General features: G+C 40.5%; 2 protein-coding genes across 3 annotated transcripts; both read right to left on the minus strand.

Annotated features, from left to right (window-relative positions):
- Positions 1 to 250: 250 nt before the first annotated feature.
- stpg4 (sperm-tail PG-rich repeat containing 4) lies at positions 251 to 6,363 on the minus strand. Of its 2 annotated transcripts, none has more exons than XM_010904878.4 (7): positions 6,152 to 6,355; positions 3,673 to 3,729; positions 3,216 to 3,467; positions 2,974 to 3,038; positions 2,647 to 2,692; positions 792 to 896; positions 251 to 630 (listed from the first exon to the last, which is right to left on the minus strand). In XM_010904878.4, the coding sequence occupies exons 1-7, from the start codon at positions 6,227 to 6,229 to the stop codon at positions 520 to 522; spliced, it is 714 nt and encodes a 237-aa protein (XP_010903180.2). In that variant the 5' UTR covers positions 6,230 to 6,355; the 3' UTR covers positions 251 to 519. The 2 variants fall into 2 exon arrangements, with proteins under 2 accessions (XP_010903180.2, XP_010903181.2); XM_010904879.3 differs by having other exon boundaries at positions 562 to 651; positions 6,152 to 6,363.
- A 4,971-nt stretch (positions 6,364 to 11,334) lies between these two features.
- calm2a (calmodulin 2a (phosphorylase kinase, delta)) lies at positions 11,335 to 14,812 on the minus strand. The gene is given in 6 exon segments (NM_001303974.1): positions 11,335 to 11,653; positions 11,747 to 11,882; positions 11,960 to 12,066; positions 12,148 to 12,291; positions 13,729 to 13,759; positions 14,710 to 14,812. Coding segments are annotated over 6 exon segments (450 nt in total). The 5' UTR covers positions 14,713 to 14,812; the 3' UTR covers positions 11,335 to 11,624.
- Between the last annotated feature and the right edge of the window lie 4,139 nt (positions 14,813 to 18,951).

An 18,951-nucleotide genomic window follows, 5' to 3' on the forward strand; every position in this document is an offset into this window, starting at 1 on the left:
AAAACAACCACAATTTATTGAAACCTCAATGAGCAGTTGGAATTTATATTATTGGTTTTATTATGGTTATTAATGTTCATGTTTTTGTAGATGTTTTTGTATTATTATTTGATTTATATTATCTCATTACAGTGTACATAATATTGAATATGTTAATTCTTTGGCAGTATTTACACAATGTTTGTCAATGTTTGAACTTGAATAGGAGAGAGGGAGAGTGTGTGTTCTGTTTATAATGTCTCTAAAAGGGATATAGACCAAATAAATCATGTTATTTCATGTTATAAGTCTTTGGTGTTAGTAAGCCATGCGTTTGTGAGTAAATGAAGTCAAGGGCACCTGTCAAATAAATCGGACACTGAAGAATTCCTTTGTGGGAGTCATCAGGGTTTTTCTTTACTCAAGGGAAAATATACAACTTGAATTCCCCATCGGCCTTTGCATTGTGTCAGACAGTAGAACGAATGAAATAGGCCCTTGTTGAATAATAGTGGACGGGTGACGTTGTTGGGCTAGATTTTAGAAGAGATTGCGGAAGAAGAGATCGTGGACCCGGCCCTTGTTGGCTTCGGTCCCCAGACGGTGACCCATCTGCCAGGTTGGCTCATAGGTCCCTGGTCCTGGTGTCCTCTGCCAAGTAAGACACACTCACTGAAACACACATCTACCATTACTGTGGAACAGAGAATATCTCACAACACAGTTTATCTACAAAGCTGGAGAATCTTTTTTTTTTTCTGTCTCAGTTTTGTGACATGAGGTTCATAAGAGTGTGTGCGTGTGGGGCTCACCGAGCGGACGCTGTGAAGACGGGGAACAGTGGATTTGAAACAGGATGTGACCCCTAAGGTTGGGCTGGTCCTCATGTTGTAGTGACCAGGAGCAGGGCCCTCTCTCTGAACAGACATGAACCATGTCATGGATTACTTACATTACAGGTGTGCTCATGCACACAAAAGTTTTTTACTGGTATGACTAAGGATTGTGAGACTTCAAGACCAAAACATGGTGAGGTGGATCACTGAGGCAGTTAATATGTTTTGGCTATCTGTACCTTAAACAAGCCGTTTTCATTGTATTTACTTGAGGTTAAAACAATTCCCTTCGGCCCCCATGTACTACTGGCCATAAGCAGAAAATAGCAAACAACTTCGCCTACCCTGTACTGTTCCTGTACACATTTCTCTGTAAGACTGAGCTCAGCCAGTAATCCATCCATCTCTAACCATCCTGATAAGGGGATTCATGGCACAAAGAACGAGGTACAGAGAGTAGAGTGAGGGAGTTCAAATAGAGCTTTAGGGGGCCTTTCGCTGTCCCTGAGCGGGGGGCTCTGACTGGCTAGCTGTATCCCTCTTTACATGCCGTTTGATTCAGCCAGGCTAGTCCACTTGATCCCCACCCCACCCACCCGCATTACAGCCCACGGGGGAGCTGATCCACTGTGGAGGTGTTAATACAGGTGTATTTCACAGGAGCTTTTACGAGGGACACAGGAGGGGGGGGGCAGAAGGCCTCTAGCCTCTCAGTGATGAGCTGTCCTGCTGATCCGCCCCTGTATGCGAGGAGCCTGGCCTACTTTCTGCTGCTGTTTGAGAGAGCGTTACATTATCCCGGGGTGGCACAGAAAACTGGCCCACGCCGCAATTGTCTGCTGAACTTCTGACCTTTCATTTATTATGGGGTGTCAGCCAGACGTGCCGAGATACATGTCCTTGCCACCCCTATTTCCATAGATACGAGACTGGTGCAGATCTCCCAAGCTGCTCTACACCATCACAAAACGTTATCCGGGGCCACGGACAAACAATAAAGATTTTTTTATAATCCCACAGAGGCTATTGAGGAAATATTGTTGAGGAAAAATCAAGTGTTAAATTAAGCCTCCACAAATGGTTGGTTCTGAGTTGTATGTGCACAGAAAACACACAAACAAATCTGGGGCACATGTTGGCCTGAGGACAACGAAATGAAGTCAGATCAGAATTTGAAAAAACAATCCGCCTCTTGTTGGGTTTGTGATGCCTTAAGCCCTGGGGATATTTCTTTGGGAATATGTGAAAATCAATTTCACATTCTCATCCTGCAAAGAGAAATCCAAGAGAAATTCTCTGTTGCCCATTTGAATGAGTTTGAAAGGGACCCTCTGGCTGACTATTCTCTGTAAAACAATAAACTGCATAACCCTTGACCCCTGATATATGGAAAACCTACTTTAATTAATCAAAGTGACAGCTGTGTGAATACAGTGGTCACAAATACAATTACCACAGGATTTGTTGGTTAACCTTTGACATTAAACTTGTCTTGACACGGTGAGCAAAAAAACACAACTACTGCATAGTAACGACTCCCTTAGGATTTCTTAAAACATGTTTTCATTCGTCAGTGCGAGACAGCTGCTGACAATGCTCAAATATCTATCAAATACAGATGCCCTCACAGCAGCAAACATGGCGCCACCAAATGTAATTGTCCATCAACCCCAGAGCCACAATGGTGATCAAAGGCAGTTAGATACAGAGATCTCAAACCTTGTCCGTCGCGGGTGTCATAGCCAAACCAACTGAAACATGTAGGCCTGAAGCCTCTGATGGTAATGTTCTGCAAGGGCCTTAGTCATAGCCAGGAGACCAGATTACTCACAGGCACAAAGCTTGCACGCTGCACAGCTGAACGAAACATCATATGTCTGCAAGGAGAGAAAAGAGAAAGAGAGAGAGAGCGGTGAAAGAGGACAATAGGTGCTGCAGAGATGAGGGCAGAGGGGAGATAGAGACGCCAGACCTGTTATGTGCAACTGAAAAGGAGAGGTTAGGTTGTTGTTTATGCTTATTACAAGAAGATGAAAGATCACAGGGGAAAAAATATCAAGTGGATGATTCAGATATCAAGGAGATCAGAGGCCATCTGCTTGCTGTGATTCAAAGGATGATTTGCGGTTGTATTAAGGATCATAAGAGATGTGTTTACTTGCAGGGAATCTTGGCCACTGGTTTCTCTGACACATTATAGTGGCATGGTGAAAGGTCTATGTCCTGGAAAAACATGGACAGTAGAAATATTCAGGTTAATATGCAAAAAACTTCAACTGCATTTAGAATATAAAATAACCTCTGACATGAACCCCTGCTCCTCAGCTCCCCATTTAATGTCCCCCTCACTGCCCCTCCCCTGGACCACCTCCACAGATCCATGTGCTATCCTTTCTCCACCTTGTCACGGATCCCCAGGGTGTAGTTGTTTGGCCGAGGGCAGTTCTTAAACGAATAGGAGGTTTGGCGTCGCAGGGCATCCTGGGTGGAGTCGATAAAGTCGTAGGCTCCCGGTAGTAGCAGGTCGCCCTTACGCAGTTGCATTGGGAAATCTCTCCCCGAACCCTTGAAGCCATATGTCCTGGGGACCGGGTTTAGGCCAGCCTCCTCAATAAAGTCCCGGACGTGGTAAGATCCTGGGATGGGCGTCTCCTGGGGGAATGAAAAATAAAAGTAACTCACGCATTCACGTGAATAGCAGGTTGACAAACCATTGTTTTACAGCATCACCGTTCAACTGCACTGGATAGAAATTAGTTTCATCTTTTTACATTACCTCTAGTTATTCCTACAGCATACTATTAACCAAGCTGTAGGATGCTTGATAGAAACCAACAGTTACTGGAAACCAACTTACTTTCAAGGTGACCTTCCACCAGCCTCCTCTGTCACAATGGTCCCTTTTCTTATTTCCCTGTTGATAGAAGGCCATTCAGAAGTGGATATACGTAAAAATGAATATCAAATGAAAGGCTTTTATATAGATTTTATATTGATGTATGCAACAAAAATAATACTTAGTTTCAGCGACTGTATAGCTCCCATCGATATCTAACTGTTTATACATTTATAACATAAACAGGGAAAATGCCTTTTGTAAACAGTATCTTTCATGTGTAGTTTAATGACTGTAAACACACCTTTTTGTTTTTTGGAGATCTACGTACGGGTGTCAAACGTAGATCTCTATCCTCCTGAATAAATCCTCTTCTGCCACTGGCCATTTTAACAGCTAATTGGCCATTCGTGAATGATATGGATACAGTTAATCTGACTAACGTTTCTTACTAAGTTTACCTCCACCACAAATGAACTGCTAGATTTTGGCACTGCCCGTTTGAACAGCTTATTAGTCAGTAATAGGCTTTACCAGTATCTACTAACCTACTGGAATAGTCATAAGAATTGAGCAATTGTTAACGAGTCTGCCAAAGCTATTTCATTTCATGGCATAAGAACATATTTTTTTCTTTCATGGCATAACAACATACTTTTTTCTTTCATTCGTGAATGCCATTGATACAACAATCAAGAAAGGTGAAGATAATTAACTTTTTCATCAAGTGAAACGACGAGAGAATCGTGGAAATAAAAGAAATACATTTCGTTGTTCACAATAGATTTCAACTTGAGCCTTCCAAGTGAGAGGCACTGTCTTTAACCATAACGCCACGGCATTACACATTTCACCAGTCGCTAAACACTATTGAGCATTAAACTGACCTACGTTTCTTATTAAGTTTACGTTTACCTCCACCAGAAATAGAGTTTATGAGCTGATAGCTTTTGCCACTGGCTGTTTGAACAGCTTATTAGCCAGTAATAGGCTTACTGGTATCTACTAACCTCTTAGGAATAATCATAAGAATTTAGCAATTGCTAGCAAGACTGAAGATGAACTTAGAAACAGTCGCAATATAACCATCTACAATTTCCATGTTTTGGTTTTAGCCAGGGAAGTTTTTGTTAATACTGAATAATTCATAATGCAACTAGGCTTCGCCTGCAAGGAGAAACGAACTCGGGACCTATAGTCCGTAAGTCTGCGTCTCTAACCACTATGCTATTTAACAAGGGGTAGGTTGGTCGGTCGGTCACTCACTCACTTGCTCACTCACTCACTCACTAAGAGACATTCGCTCTTCTTAGCCAGCAAAAATGGTGGTGGCCTTGCTGGAAGGGTATATATAATAGCTAAACTTAAAGTTGTTTTCCTGTGCATTTATATTTTGCTTTAGTTCTTCCACCACTAGAAACAGGGTGGTCGATAATTGGGGGTGGCCGATAATAGGTGGACGACAGCTAACTAGGTGGCATTGACTAGCATCAACCTACATTGGCCAATTTAGCTAGCTTTAGCCAACTTAGCTAGCGTTAGAAAGCAAGTATAAGCTTCTCTACTGTCACCCCGTGAAACAGTTGCTTTGCCACATTTGCACCTAGTAGTTTTACTGGTGGCTGTTTCAAGTCTAAAGTAATTCCAGGCGACAGACATAATTGTTGTTGTTATTGGCATAGCCAGAATGTTTCTGGTCAGCCCATCATCAACGACCAACCTGGTGGTGTCGGCTCATTACTCGCTGTCGCCAATACCCAATCCCATATTTCTGGCCAGTATCTTACTCACTTCTGATGCCAGTATTGGATCTGTGCATCCCTAATCAAGTTCAAAGTTTATTTATCAGATGCAGAATAACACAGCGTCGTCCTGCACAATTAAATTTTTGTGACATGAATTCTTGTGACAGAATTGAGTATGGCATAGCAGTAGAAATCCCCATGTGTTTCATTGAAAATATTTGGACAAAAAACAGAGTAAGCCTTGGTTCTAAATACACCATAGGCCTAAATATTAAAAAGTTACAACATAATAAACAATATTTCCAATCACATGCTGTATATAAATGGTGCTTTTTGTGATAATGTAAGCCTACCAAAGATAATTTTCAAATGTACAGAAAATGTGCTACGACAGTTATCATGAAAAATGTATCTATTCAATTGGTAATAAATATGCTTGTTAAAAAAAGATTATCGGTTGAGAATAAAAATTTTTAATTATATAGCTAAACATTTATAAATTTTTCTTTGAATCCAAATATACAAATGGGTTTAATAGATATATGGGCTTAATAGGTGCGCTTCCTTAGCCACAAATAAGTAAAGCTAGTGTATTTATTTGCCAAAATCTTTAGTCTATTTACACAGACATATCTTATTCCTGCCAACTTCCTCCAAGCGCAAAGATGTTCACACTGCCTATTTCTGCTTTTAACAAACAAAACAAATGTTTATAACTTGATACAGTATCTCTAAAAAGATAGAAATTACATTACCTGCTCCGCTGTCATGTGTGATGCATCATGGTGGGATATGTCAATATCTTTGGAAAAAAAAAATTCTCCTGCAGTCATTGTTTTCTCTGTACTGTGTGTCCGTATTTCACCCTCTGCTGTTTGTTCAAAAGAGATCCTGTTTCAGGTTCTGCCTTTGTCAGACCGTGACTGTTGCTATAAACAGCTCCTTCAACCACCCATTGTGTTTCAGCTGACACTGTTTGACCCAGGTGCAAGTTTAGGATATTCATTATGACTCTCAATGAGTATAGTTATCATAGTCAATGTGATGTTATTTCCTTTGTGATGTCGCCAGCACTCAGTAAGGGTTCCTTTATTATAAGCACTCATCTCTAGTAGCTAGTCCCTTCCCCATGGAGCACTTATAGAAGGCAAGCCTTAAATATACAGTGGGGAGAACAAGTATTTGATACACTGCCGATTTTGCAGGTTTTCCTACTTACAAAGCATGTAGAGGTCTGTCATTTTTATCATAGGTACACTTCCACTGTGAGAGACGGAATCTAAAACAACAATCCAGAAAATCACATTGTATGATTTTTAAATAATGAATTTGCATTTTATTGCATGACATAAGTATTTGATCACCTAGTAAGAATTCTGGCTCTCACAGACCTGTTAGTTTTTCTTTAAGAAGCCCTCCTGTTCTCCACTCATTACCTGTATTAACTGCACCTGTTTGAACTGGTTACCTGTATAAAAGACACCTGTCCACACACTCAATTAAACAGACTCCAACCTCTCCACAATGGCCAAGACCAGAGAGCTGTGTAAGGACATCAGGGATACAATTGTAGACCTGCACAAGGCTGGGATGGGCTACAAGACAATAGGCAAGCAGCTTGGTGAGAAGGCAACAACTGATGGCGCAATTATTAGAAAATGGAAGAAGTTGAAGATGACGGTCAGTCTCCCTCGGTCTGGGGCTCCATGCAAGATCTCACCTCATGGGGCATCAATGATCATGAAGAAGGTGAGGGATCAGCCTAGAACTACACGGCAGGACCTGGTCAATGACCTGAAGAGAGCTGGGACCACAGTCTCAAAGAAAACCATTAGTAACACACGATGCCGTCATGGATTAAAATCCTACAGCACACGCTCAAGCCAGCACATGTCCAGACCCGTCTGAAGTTTGCCAATGACCATCTGGATGATCCAGAGGAGGAATGGGAGAAGGTCATGTGGTCTGATGAGACAAAAATATTGCTTTTTGGTCTAAATTCCACTTGCCATGTTTTGAGGAAGAAGAAGGATGAGTACAACCGCAAGAACACCATCCCAACCGTGAAGCATGGAGGTGGAAACATGATTCTTTGGGGATGCTTTTCTGCAAAGGGGATAGGACGACTGCACCGTATTGAGGGGAGGATGGATGGGGCCATGTATCGCAAGATCTTGGCCAACAACCTTTCCTCAGTAAGAGCATTGAAGATGGGTCGTGGCTGGGTCTTCCAGCATGACAACGACCCAAAACACACAGCCAGGGCAACTAAGGAGTGGCTCTGTAAGAAGCATCTCAAGGTCCTGGAGTGGTCTAGCCAGTCTCCAGACCTGAACCCAATAGAAAATCTTTGGAGGGAGCTGAAAGTCTGTATTGCCCAGCGACAGCCCCGAAACCTGAAGGATCTGGAGAAGGTCTGTATGGAGGAGTGGGCCAAAATCCATGCTGCAGTATGTGCAAACCTGGTCAAGAACTACAGGAAACATATGATCTCTGTAATTGCAAACAAAGGTTTCTGTACCAAATATTAAGTTCTGCTTTTCTGATGTATCAAATATTTATGTCATGCAATAAAATTCAATCATACAATGAGATTTTCTGGAGTTTTGTTTTAGATTCCGTCACACACAGTTGAAGAGTACCGACTTCTACATGCTTTGTAAGTGGGAAAACCTGCAAAATCGGCAGTGTATCAAATACTTGTTTTCCCCACTGTACATGATTCAAACATGCAGTTTTTGTCCTGTTCTTGTCCACATTCTAATTGTGCCCACAGAAGTTAGATGGATGTAGATGATTAAAAGACACAAACAAATCTATATAATGAGGGAAAATGGATCAGATAAGCTTAAGATCAGGAGAAGATTAGAAAAGGGATTAATGTTAGAGCCAGATATAAATGGTATCTAGACTATGCAGAGATCTCTATAGGAGGTCTGTCGCATTACTAAGTAAATGGGACATATGATTCCAAAGAACTAAGGAGTAATGTTTACATTGCTTGAGAAGGGAGTCTCATGCCATACGTCCTGTTTGACTCAATTGGTAGACCAGGTTTGTGGGTTTGATTTTCATGAAGGACCGGCAAAAAAAGTGAAGAAAAATGTAATAATTTCCTACTGAAACCTGTTCTGCATCAGTGTGTTCGCCAAAATAAAAAAAAGATACTCCGAAAATAAAATGTGAAAGCTACTCTGAAATAATAGATTCCTATTACTTCACAATGGAAGAAGTATGGATAAAATCAAGAATGTACATTATGAATTAAAATAGGTTCATTTGAAAAGACAGTGTACTATATTCAAACTACATTGTGAAATGTTATTATACAGTAGCTCAGAAAAGTATATTTTATGTGTTAGAACTGGAAATCAAAATATATTTAATGATGGGTTTTTGCTTTTTTATTTGGATAAATCTCTCCAAATACTCCTTCCAAATATGCTCAAATTGGACTTTATTTTAAAGCCAAATGTGGCTTTGGCTGTATGTTTGGGGTCATTTTCTTGCAGGAAGATCTGGGAATTGGGAGAATTCCGTGAGTCTTCAATAGGTGTTCTTCCAAGATTTCTCTGTACTTTGCATTTATTTTGCCCAGTATCTTCACAAGCTTTCCAGGGCATGACACAGAGAAGCATCCCCGTAGCATGATGTTGCTTCACGGTAGGGATGGTGTTCACAGGATGATATACAGTATTAAGCTTTGACCAAACACAGCACCTCTATTTTTGTCTTATCAGACAATAGAATCTACCACATGCCTTCAGGCAAAATCTGAGATTTGATGTAAGTTGTTTTATTTTTGCCACTCTCCCATAAAGGCCATTTTTGTGAAGCAACTAGGCAATAGTTGCAATATGTAGTTTCTCCCTGCTCAACCGTGGAAGACTGTAACTCATTAAGAGTTGACATAGACCTCTTAGTGGCCTCCCTAAGTAGTGGTCTTCTAACCTGGATACTCAGTTTTTGAGTACTTCCTGTTCAAGACAGTTACACAATTGTGCCTTATTCTCTCCATTTCTTAATAATGGACTTCACTGTGCTCCCAGGGATATTCAACTCTTTAGAAATGGAAATGCTTTTGAAGAACCTTATTCCGGATGTGCTGTGAATGTTCCTTCATCTTAATTATATAAGTTTTTTTTACCAACCGTGTTACTTCCCAGAGACAGGTGTATTTGATCTGCAATCATGAAAAAGACCTTTGCACAGCTGGACTCCATTCAACTTATTCCACGACTTCTAGACATTTGGTTGCACCAATAGCAGCTCGTAAAGGTGTGTCATAGCAAACACAATACTTACACAATACATTTTCTTTTATATTTGAAATTAATTTAAAATAATCAGCAGGATTAAACTTTTTCCTTTTGAAATCCTTTACTTTTTTTTGTTGATCAGTAGCAAAGAACCTTCATGCTGTAACGCAAATAAATGTGGAAAAGTCCTGGGAGGGGGTATGTAAATTCCATGTTTAAGACTACAAATTGTAAGAACAGATTACTATGACTTCATATTTAATGTAACCTATTACATAAAAACATTAAGTACAAATTTGATCTGACCCCCCCCCCCAAAAAAGGTGATCAGTACATTCCAACCTGGCAAGAGATATGATCAGAATTCAATGTTTAACCTGGCTACCAAGAACCATAGCTGTCATGACGGTCTTTGCTAATATAAAGTCATATGTCTTCCGTTGGCCCCAATTGTCCAGCCACACAAGGATTTAAAGATGCATGTGCTTAGCAATTATTTCTGTAAGACACACCAATGTAATGAATTTAGAAGCCACAATGTAGACTATTAAAACCACAAAACATGCAATCTGATCCCATATTTACTTACATCACAGCCTCTTTCAAGGATAGATGAACATTCATTCAACTTAACTAAGGAGGCTGCATGCCAAAACAAATTAAACTACCTACTAAACTTATACACATTTCTTTGCACTTAAGTACTAGTTACTGAAGGACAAAAATGAATTTAGTTTTGGCCTAGGATGGTGAGGCAGTTCCTGTCTTTATTACACATAATACTGCAGAATAGGCTGGATTCTAGGTTACTGCTAGTAGCACAACCTTTACCAAAAACATACAATGCCCCAATCTTACAATGTACTACTGCAGACCAATTTTTTTTTTTTTTTACTTCCCCATTCTTGTTAAACTACATACCATTATTTACCCAACACTCAGAAGGTGACATGGGTGGAGGATATAACGCAATCTTCAAAATCAAACTTCTGTAAATTAACTCTGCATTAAACCTTGAACATCCAGCTTTGGATTACAATTTACATCCATGGAATTGACATAACCAGCAATTCAAGCGAACTGTACCAAGTAAGACCATCTAGGAAAGAACAAACATTGCAAAAACTATTTAGTCAAGGTTATGGACAGCAATGTTAATCTAGAGTATTATTAAAATAAAAGCCTTTGATGCCATTGTCATTTTATTAAAAACCATTTTGATCCGAGCTTTAACATTGAGGCATTGATGCTTGTGCTCAGGGCATTAACAGTCACTTATCTTATTGTTTCTATGCCAAATATGCAATTTGTCAAAAGGAGTGTTTCCTACTTAACCACTGCTAAGAACACAAGACATTTTTAATCTGGGTAAATTGTAAATTTTATTGGAAAACAAAAATATACAACTTGGAATGGATTATTTGAAGCATGGCCAAAGGCCATAAAAAAAGTTGAATAAAACATTAAAAAGCATAGTAAGATTAAAACGAAGTTTTCTGGTATAGAACAGCAGATACAAAAAGAGTTTTACGAGTACCTAGAAGATACACCCGTGTCATTTTTTTTGCAGTAGTGCAATGCTGAGAGACTTCCATATATATATACTTTGTCCATAGTCCATGCAGAGTTACTCCTCTACACTGATTCCATGCCAACATTGTTGCCAAGTGACAACCAGCTGACAGGTCTCCAATGTGGCCAAGTGTCGGGGCGAGGTGGGGGCCTGAGCCAACATGACGTGAAGATAAAGCTCTCTTCAGACCCTGGGGCTTCAACGAGCATCCGTTATATACAGCCGCTCAGTCACTCCAAAACACGATGACAGCAAATGAAAGGACATGGGGACTCAGAGCCTATGCAGTTTACATGCAGTTCCTTTGGACAGCAGGGCGGCTATTAAGATTTTACAGATAAATTACACAAAGAAAAAAGGCAAGTTATTTATATAAGAAACATATGTACAAGGCCTTCACTTCGCTGTCATCATTTGTACAAACTCTGTAAGGGGAAGAGAAAAGAGCCAATGTTATTCTTAAACCAGACAAATTAATTGCAATTGATGAAATTGTTTCATGTTTTGTTTTGACAAACCTTCATAGTTAACCTGGCCATCTCCATCAATGTCTGCTTCTCTGATCATTTCATCAACTTCCTCATCAGTCAACTTCTCACCCAGGTTTGTCATCACATGGCGCAGCTCAGCAGCACTAATGTAACCATTGCCATCCTAGAGCATAGCACATGTTAGTTCAAGCAGTGGTCTGGAACCAAACACCAGTCAGGATGAATTAAAGGGAGCGTTACCTTGTCAAAGACACGGAAAGCTTCTCTTATCTCCTCCTCACTGTCTGTGTCCTTCATCTTCCTCGCCATCATGGTCAGGAACTCTGGGAAATCTATCGTTCCATTACCTGCAGAGGGGAAATACAGACTAATTAGGAACTCTTTATGGCCTGTTAAGTTACGATGGTAGGTGAGGAGCCAGCTCTCACCATCTGCATCCACCTCGTTGATCATGTCCTGCAGCTCAGCCTCAGTAGGGTTCTGGCCTAGGGAGCGCATGACGGTGCCAAGCTCTTTGGTGGTGATTGTGCCGTCACCATCCTTGTCAAAGAGCGAGAAAGCCTCTTTGAACTCTGCAGGGAGACAAAAAAAAAGTAGTGAGGCACTCTAAATGCCAACAGGGGAAATGCAGCCTCAAACAAGAAACAAAATCACTTCCAAAAACACAAAGGAGGTGAAATGACTCAGACTGCAAAACTCACTGTTCAGGAACAGTGAACTGGGCATTTCCAAGCAAACCATTCCCATACACCCTATGAAAACCAAGTCAATACAACATCCTAAACTGCACACCATTCACACTGCACATCAACCCTTAACCAAAACATACTGCAATAATGCTCCAAGGACAAACCAGCTGTTTCAACAGTAGCATTACCAACACCAACTAGGAAGTCAGAAGGCACATCCCAAGACATAAGAGGACAAGGCAGGACCATAAGGGCAATATCATGGCTGGCAGCAAAGTAAATAAGACGACATTTTGAAACACAGGGGCAAAGGCCTTGAGTAGAGGGATGCTGTGCACTGCAATCAGACAGCCTGATGCAGTCTGTTAGCACTCAAAGGCATAATAAGGCCCACAGTTATGTGCCCGTAAAAGGGGTACTATGTAGGGCTCGTCAAAAAAAAAAAAGGCAGTCCCTTGTCACAAAAGCTTGAAAACAAAGGGCAATACCTCAATTGGCTCTACACATCCCAACCAATGGACCAACAATATTTAAAAAGATCCATTTCTACTTACAGATGAGCAGTGAATAACCCTGTTGAAATTAACTGTACAATAAGTTGACACTTGCCATCAAATGGTTCTCTTACCACACTAGATAAGGGCATCATCAGCATTCACTGACTAGGCTTTAGTCAAAATGTACACCACTGAAATACAACAGTAAGCATTCTCTGAAAGTCAAGCATTTGCTTAATTCCAAGCTGGCAGGCGTCAAGGCAACTGAAGTTTCATTGACATGACCATAGCATTGACAATTTAATTATGACATCCCCACAATGACTACTGGAGGGGAATCACTATAGGGTAAACCCTACAGAAAGCCTTCAATTCCTCCACACCAGCACCTACGACAAGAGTTTTCTACTCAAATTGTGGTTGCTGTTCTGACTTAAGTGTCCGCCTGAACAAGTCTCAATTCGCTTGTCAGCCATCCAGCTACGATCTAGTTGCATTCCATGATCCAACAAATATAGGACAGTCAGGTCAAAGGCGACAGTAGGCACTCTGGCAGTTGACCAATGCATGGGACCATATAATCACTTTCTGATTTGATCATTTACAACAGGGAAATCATAAAAATGCAAAGTGTTGCTTTCCATGAGAGTCCGTCAGACTTGGGTTTTAGAAAGCCTGCCTGACCATGCATTTGTCTCTTTGGTTATGACCAGCTTGTCCAGACAAAAGCCTTAAAAGGCAAAAATATAAATCCAATGCTGGTAGGGGGTGGGGGTCCACAGTGGGCCACGTGCCAGGGGACAGAAGTGCAATGCCTTCTTACCAGCAATCTGCTCCTCTGTCAGCTGATCAGCCTGGGGGAAAGGAGAGAGGGAATTTAGAATTGGGCCAGGACTTTACGCATCCATGTGCAGTAAGCTAGCTAACGTTACGACTAGCTATTAACGTCAACTTGCGTGCAAGATTAACATTAGCTCTCTGGGAAACCATCTACTAACTGCTTCAGCTAGTGAAATTATCACCGTTTGTTAATCCATCAATTTAGCGTTAAAATGAATATTGCAACTGCCAACTTAAGCTGTAAAATGTGTCACTGTAGGTACTTCCAGAATCGACATCTAACCAAAGACTCATAACATTTATTATTTTTAGTTTTGCTTTAACCGTTGACTTGGTCGGTAGTAGGTGGCTAGTATGCATCATTTCGTAAAATGAAATCTACAACAAGTTAACTAGATAACGTTAGTACAGTACCCTAGTATTGTAACAGACGCTAACTGACCAGCCAGCCATTTTAACACCGCAAGTATTTAACAGGCTAGTTGACGTTAACTGGTTAGACTGTCTTTGACGCATACAAAACGCTGCATCAGTGTAATGAATGTTAGGCGCAAATTGGCGGTAAAGTTTGCAATACTTTAGCTAACTACAGTTAATGAAGTCAGCAACATTAAACATTTCGAATTTGTAAGCTAACTAACTATTTTAAGTCACAGCTAATGGACGAATGCAGTCAACCAGCTAAAAAGTTAACTCATTACCCATTAAAGATATTGGCCCGCCAAGTGTCCGCATAAGGACGACGGCTAGTAACTTAGTTACCGACTACTAATACGTCAACGTCGTTAACTCCCCATGAATTACTGCTATTATTGCTAGCAATCTCTGCGCCAAGGAAGGATGGAGCGCCCATTCAGGCTGTCCGCGTGGCTGTCAAGCCTTGTCAACGGCCCAATCTTTAGAAAAAAAATAACGGCAAATGCTAAACCATAAGAAAGATATACTTTTAATTTGCTTCACTTACCATTGTGAAATAGTAGAAACTGGTTTATTACGACGTTCCGACAAAAGTTCTAAAGTCTACAGATTTAATATTCACCTACTCTGGCAACCTCACCAAATGCACTAGCACCCACTTTGACGCGCCTTTAACGGTTGTTCTTTAACTCCTCCCCCATTTGTAATCCCTCCGCCAACTTTCTTACTCCTGATGTAAAAAATTACTCGAAATACGCATTTATTGATATTAGAAAATAAAATTAAACGTAAAATGACATGCACTATGTATACATTTATCATTTGTACAGGAAATCCCAGCTACTCCATGAAAGTAGACTAGCTAATAGCCGCACTATATGGACTAGCTAACTGCGCATGTATACTTTCTGCTAGTCAGTGATGTGCATATGCGCGGCACAATACGTAGTTGGATGAAATAGCTATCTCTGATTGGTGTGTTTGTACCTGCAATGCGTCACTCCCTCGGTCTTGCGCTGCCGCTGCATTGTAGTCCACACATCAGAATTGCCGAAGGCACAGCCTAGGCACTGCCTGGCACGGCATAAAAGACGTGCCTATCTAGTGTAGAAATCATCTCGTAGATGGAATATCATACACAGTATGGAATTGAAATGCATTTCATTTTATAGAGCTTCCCATAGTATAGATAGCAGATTAACTCCATTATCTACTTTTTCTAGGTACGAACAGGAAGAGACTACATTTTTTTTTTATGCAGTTCCACTGCTACAGCCTTTATTACCAGCACATTTTATCACATTTCGGTTATTTCATTTTGTGACACATATACCAATTTGTATTACTTTTTTATTATATTTTGGATGTTCACCCCTGCGAATCAATGGATGGCTGTATCGTATGTTGTTTTTTGGGGGAAAATGAACGGGAAAGAGACTATGAGATAATGGGTCAGACAAGAGTACAGATGTTCAGCAGCCCTGTGTGTGTGTTTGTGTTCTGATGTGTGATAGTAAATGTGTCCGGGTCTGCACCAGTCAGTGGCTGTCACTTTAATGTGGATTCTCAGGTCTAATTGCTTTAGTGAGGATGGCAGTATCTGATAGCATGATTTCTTATGCTTGGCTCCCGTCCCACTGGCCACCTGTCTTTATGTCTGTCCCTGCCCCTCAGGAGTCACAGAGCAGGGGGAGGATGGAAACTGTCAGGCTGATGAGGATCTGAAGAACAAATGAGAACGTATCTGCATATCTCTACCCCAAATCAACCAGGACTTCTTTCACCATCGATGGTCATAGGACTACACTAAAGTATAATACTTTTTTTTTTTCTTATTAACTTTAATTGAATGCTACCTGTTTATCTATAATTTTCTGTTACACTTTGTGTTGGCAGCATGTTATAAATAAAGCAGAATGGCCATAAAATGGTTTCTTCATTCACTTTCATTTCTCACTGTTCACAAAGCTTCAGATGTGATCTTTTACAAATTCAGTGTCATTTTCCAGGCTATCTACCGCCTCATCTGGATTAGACTCTTAGTGTAGATTATGTCAGTCTGACGGAGACAGTACAAAGGCCTAAATCTTTCCTAGTATCCAGAAGAATTGGGATGTGTGTTAGCTTTTTAACTTTAAAACAACAAATATGTGGTGTGTAATGACCTATACAGTGTTTACGTTGTTGTAAATGCATACCTCCAAGGTGTTTGTTAATTTACAATGCTGAAATTACTATTGTACAAGGATTATTAAGGATTTGTGAGTCATAAATGGACACACTTTGGTCACAATTGTGTTTCCCATATCTATCCCATATTTTACAATGCTTTCCATGCAGGATTAGCTGGGTGATTGATAACATGCCTTCTCATTCCCGCTAAGTCCATAGGGACTTGTTCAGGGTCAAAGGTGATGGCTGGTTAAAGGTTAATAGGGATGAGCCTAATTGGAATTGCAGAGAAATTAGGTTATGGTCTATAGGTATATATAAAAACATTCTCAATGTAAAGTATAAGGGATTTGATGGAGGAAGTGCATGCATACAGAATGCACACATGATATAGTACATTTGGGTGTAATTGCACTTCTATTTACAAGCTTATTACTCATGATGTGTGTTTGTGTGTCTCAGGGTCTTATTGGTCTCATATACATTACACAAGACGACGGTGCAGGTGTAACTAACATCATCGCTCACAAACAATATTGCTCCTTCAAATGCGAGGTGTTAACTCTCACATCAAACAATAAATAAGAAAGCGAATTTCCAAACAAGTACAAATGACAGATTTACAGATATTAAACAATTACAAATCCGTCATTCAAATGACAGTTCAAATAGAGCACTATGCAAAAAGTGACCAGTGGACAGCAATGTGAACTGAATGCATGCATGCAGGTTAATTGGTATGTATAAATTGAAGGTGGGTGTGTGTGTGAGTGAGGAGTGACAGTAGGTTTCTCTGGCTTGGGTGTATGTGTTGTGTGTGATTGGGTGTATGAGTTGTGTGTGATTGGGTGTATGAGTTGTGTGATTGGGTGTATGAGTTGTGTGATTAGGCTGAATGTGCGTGAATGAGAGTGTGTTTTTTCTATGTAAGCGTGTAAAGGGCCCTAACTTTCAAATCAGAGTGTGGGACAGAAAGGCAATTAGTTAAGCTGTCTGACCAGGGGTCCAGGGGTAGAAGCTTATTTTCAGTGTCAGTTTTAGTGAGGATGCTCCTGAATACTGTCTTTCCTTTGGATGGTATCACTTTAAACAAATCACAGTTCAATTTGCTGTGGTCCGTCATCATAGTTGTGGCCTTTCACTGTATGGAGTACATTCCTCGGTTGGCAGGAAGTGGGCTTTCAAGGGTACGTTTGGGCTGACCTCACTACGCTCAGCACAGTCATGTGGTCACCAGGCGGGGCAGTTGACTTACCAAGCGCTGATGCAGCCTGAGAGAGAACTGAGAGAGTGGTAGAGGTTTCTGAGGGTCCACTGGGAGATTCTGAATTTCTCTGGCTGCCTGAGATTGATGGGGGCAATATTGGGTCATCTTCACACGGTCAAAGTGTTTGGACCATTCCAGGTCCTCATTAATATTCACGAGGAGGAACTTAAAGCTTTTGATCCACTCTACAGCAACACTGAACGCTAATATAAACACATAATATATTAGTAATAAATACAGAGTATACTTCAAGTGTACTGAAATGCTATTTCCAATAGAGTACTATAAGGTCCATTTTAACATACTTAAGCATACTAATTACTATTGAAATACTTTTTTAATACTATTTAGTTTGGCTCCAAAACAATACACTTATTTGCAGTTACGTTGCTTTTTTGGCTTGGGTGAAATCTGCTTAAGTGTAACCTCTCACCAAAATGTCTAAGGTCAGGTGGACTTTGGCGCTGTGTCTACCACTTCCTCTTCATTAGCCTCAATGCTTCATGTGCTAGGACATCATGCCTGGCTATCAGTTTTTCTTGTCCTCCTACAGAATACTTCACAAGCTACAATACATAGTGAGCTCATCTGTTTATAGGAGGGTCAAAGACTAAGGTGTGGCTCCCAGAAGCAAATATAACAAGTGTGAGCAGTTGATTCCATGTGTAACTAGAAGACGTTGGTGTCATTAATATATGAGGGCTTTGTAAGTCACCTGTAGGCCCAAGACAAGAGGTGGAGTTCTGTTTTTGTGAAGGGGAACAGTTATAGTATGTGTGCCTAATATGGATGCATTCTTTTTTGTGTGTCTGTCTGTATGTGTATGTGTACTAGCGTGTGTGTGTGTGTGTGTGTGTGTGTTGCATAAATGCAAAAGCTTTATGAGTATGCTCATGTATGCCTGCAAGTAAGATATCATTTTTATGGCTAAAGGCAATTTGGCTGAGTCTAAGTGAAGACTCTCCTTAGGGGAGTTTCTTATTGCCATTGGAGATTCTGCTAAAAGCAGACCAAAGTGCGCTCCTACAGAGTATGAATGGTCGCTTTAGAGCTGAAGCTCTTTATAGTTTTATGGCTGCATGATAATAGCATTATTAACAAAGTCGCAACACGAGACTCTTGTGGCAGAAACCAACAAAGAAGGGCCTTTGTAGTAGCTACTTCTTAAAAGACCTGTTACAGACCTGTTTTCACAATGACATCATCATGAGCCAAATATTGTTAATGCCCTCACATCTGATAATATTTAGAATTGATAGTGTTCCCAATCTATTTTAATCATGCTTTGATAAAATGCATTTTAACATGCTTAGTTTCAGTCCTTGGAAATCTGTATATTGTGGGTCTTTC

This window comes from Esox lucius, chromosome 6 (assembly GCF_011004845.1).
Source record: "Esox lucius isolate fEsoLuc1 chromosome 6, fEsoLuc1.pri, whole genome shotgun sequence".
Classification (NCBI taxonomy): Eukaryota; Metazoa; Chordata; class Actinopteri; order Esociformes; family Esocidae; genus Esox; species Esox lucius.

Excerpts from the sequence above, each read along its gene's own strand:
- stpg4 (XM_010904878.4), bottom strand. The coding sequence starts at position 6,229 with ATGACTGCAGGAGAATTTTTTTTTTCCAAAGATATTGACATATCCCAC. Across the intron at positions 3,730-6,151 it reads CACACATGACAGCGGAGCAG|GGAAATAAGAAAAGGGACCA; the intron begins GTAATGTAATTT and ends TTCTATCAACAG. Across the intron at positions 897-2,646 it reads AGCGTGCAAGCTTTGTGCCT|AGAGAGGGCCCTGCTCCTGG; the intron begins GTGAGTAATCTG and ends ATGTCTGTTCAG.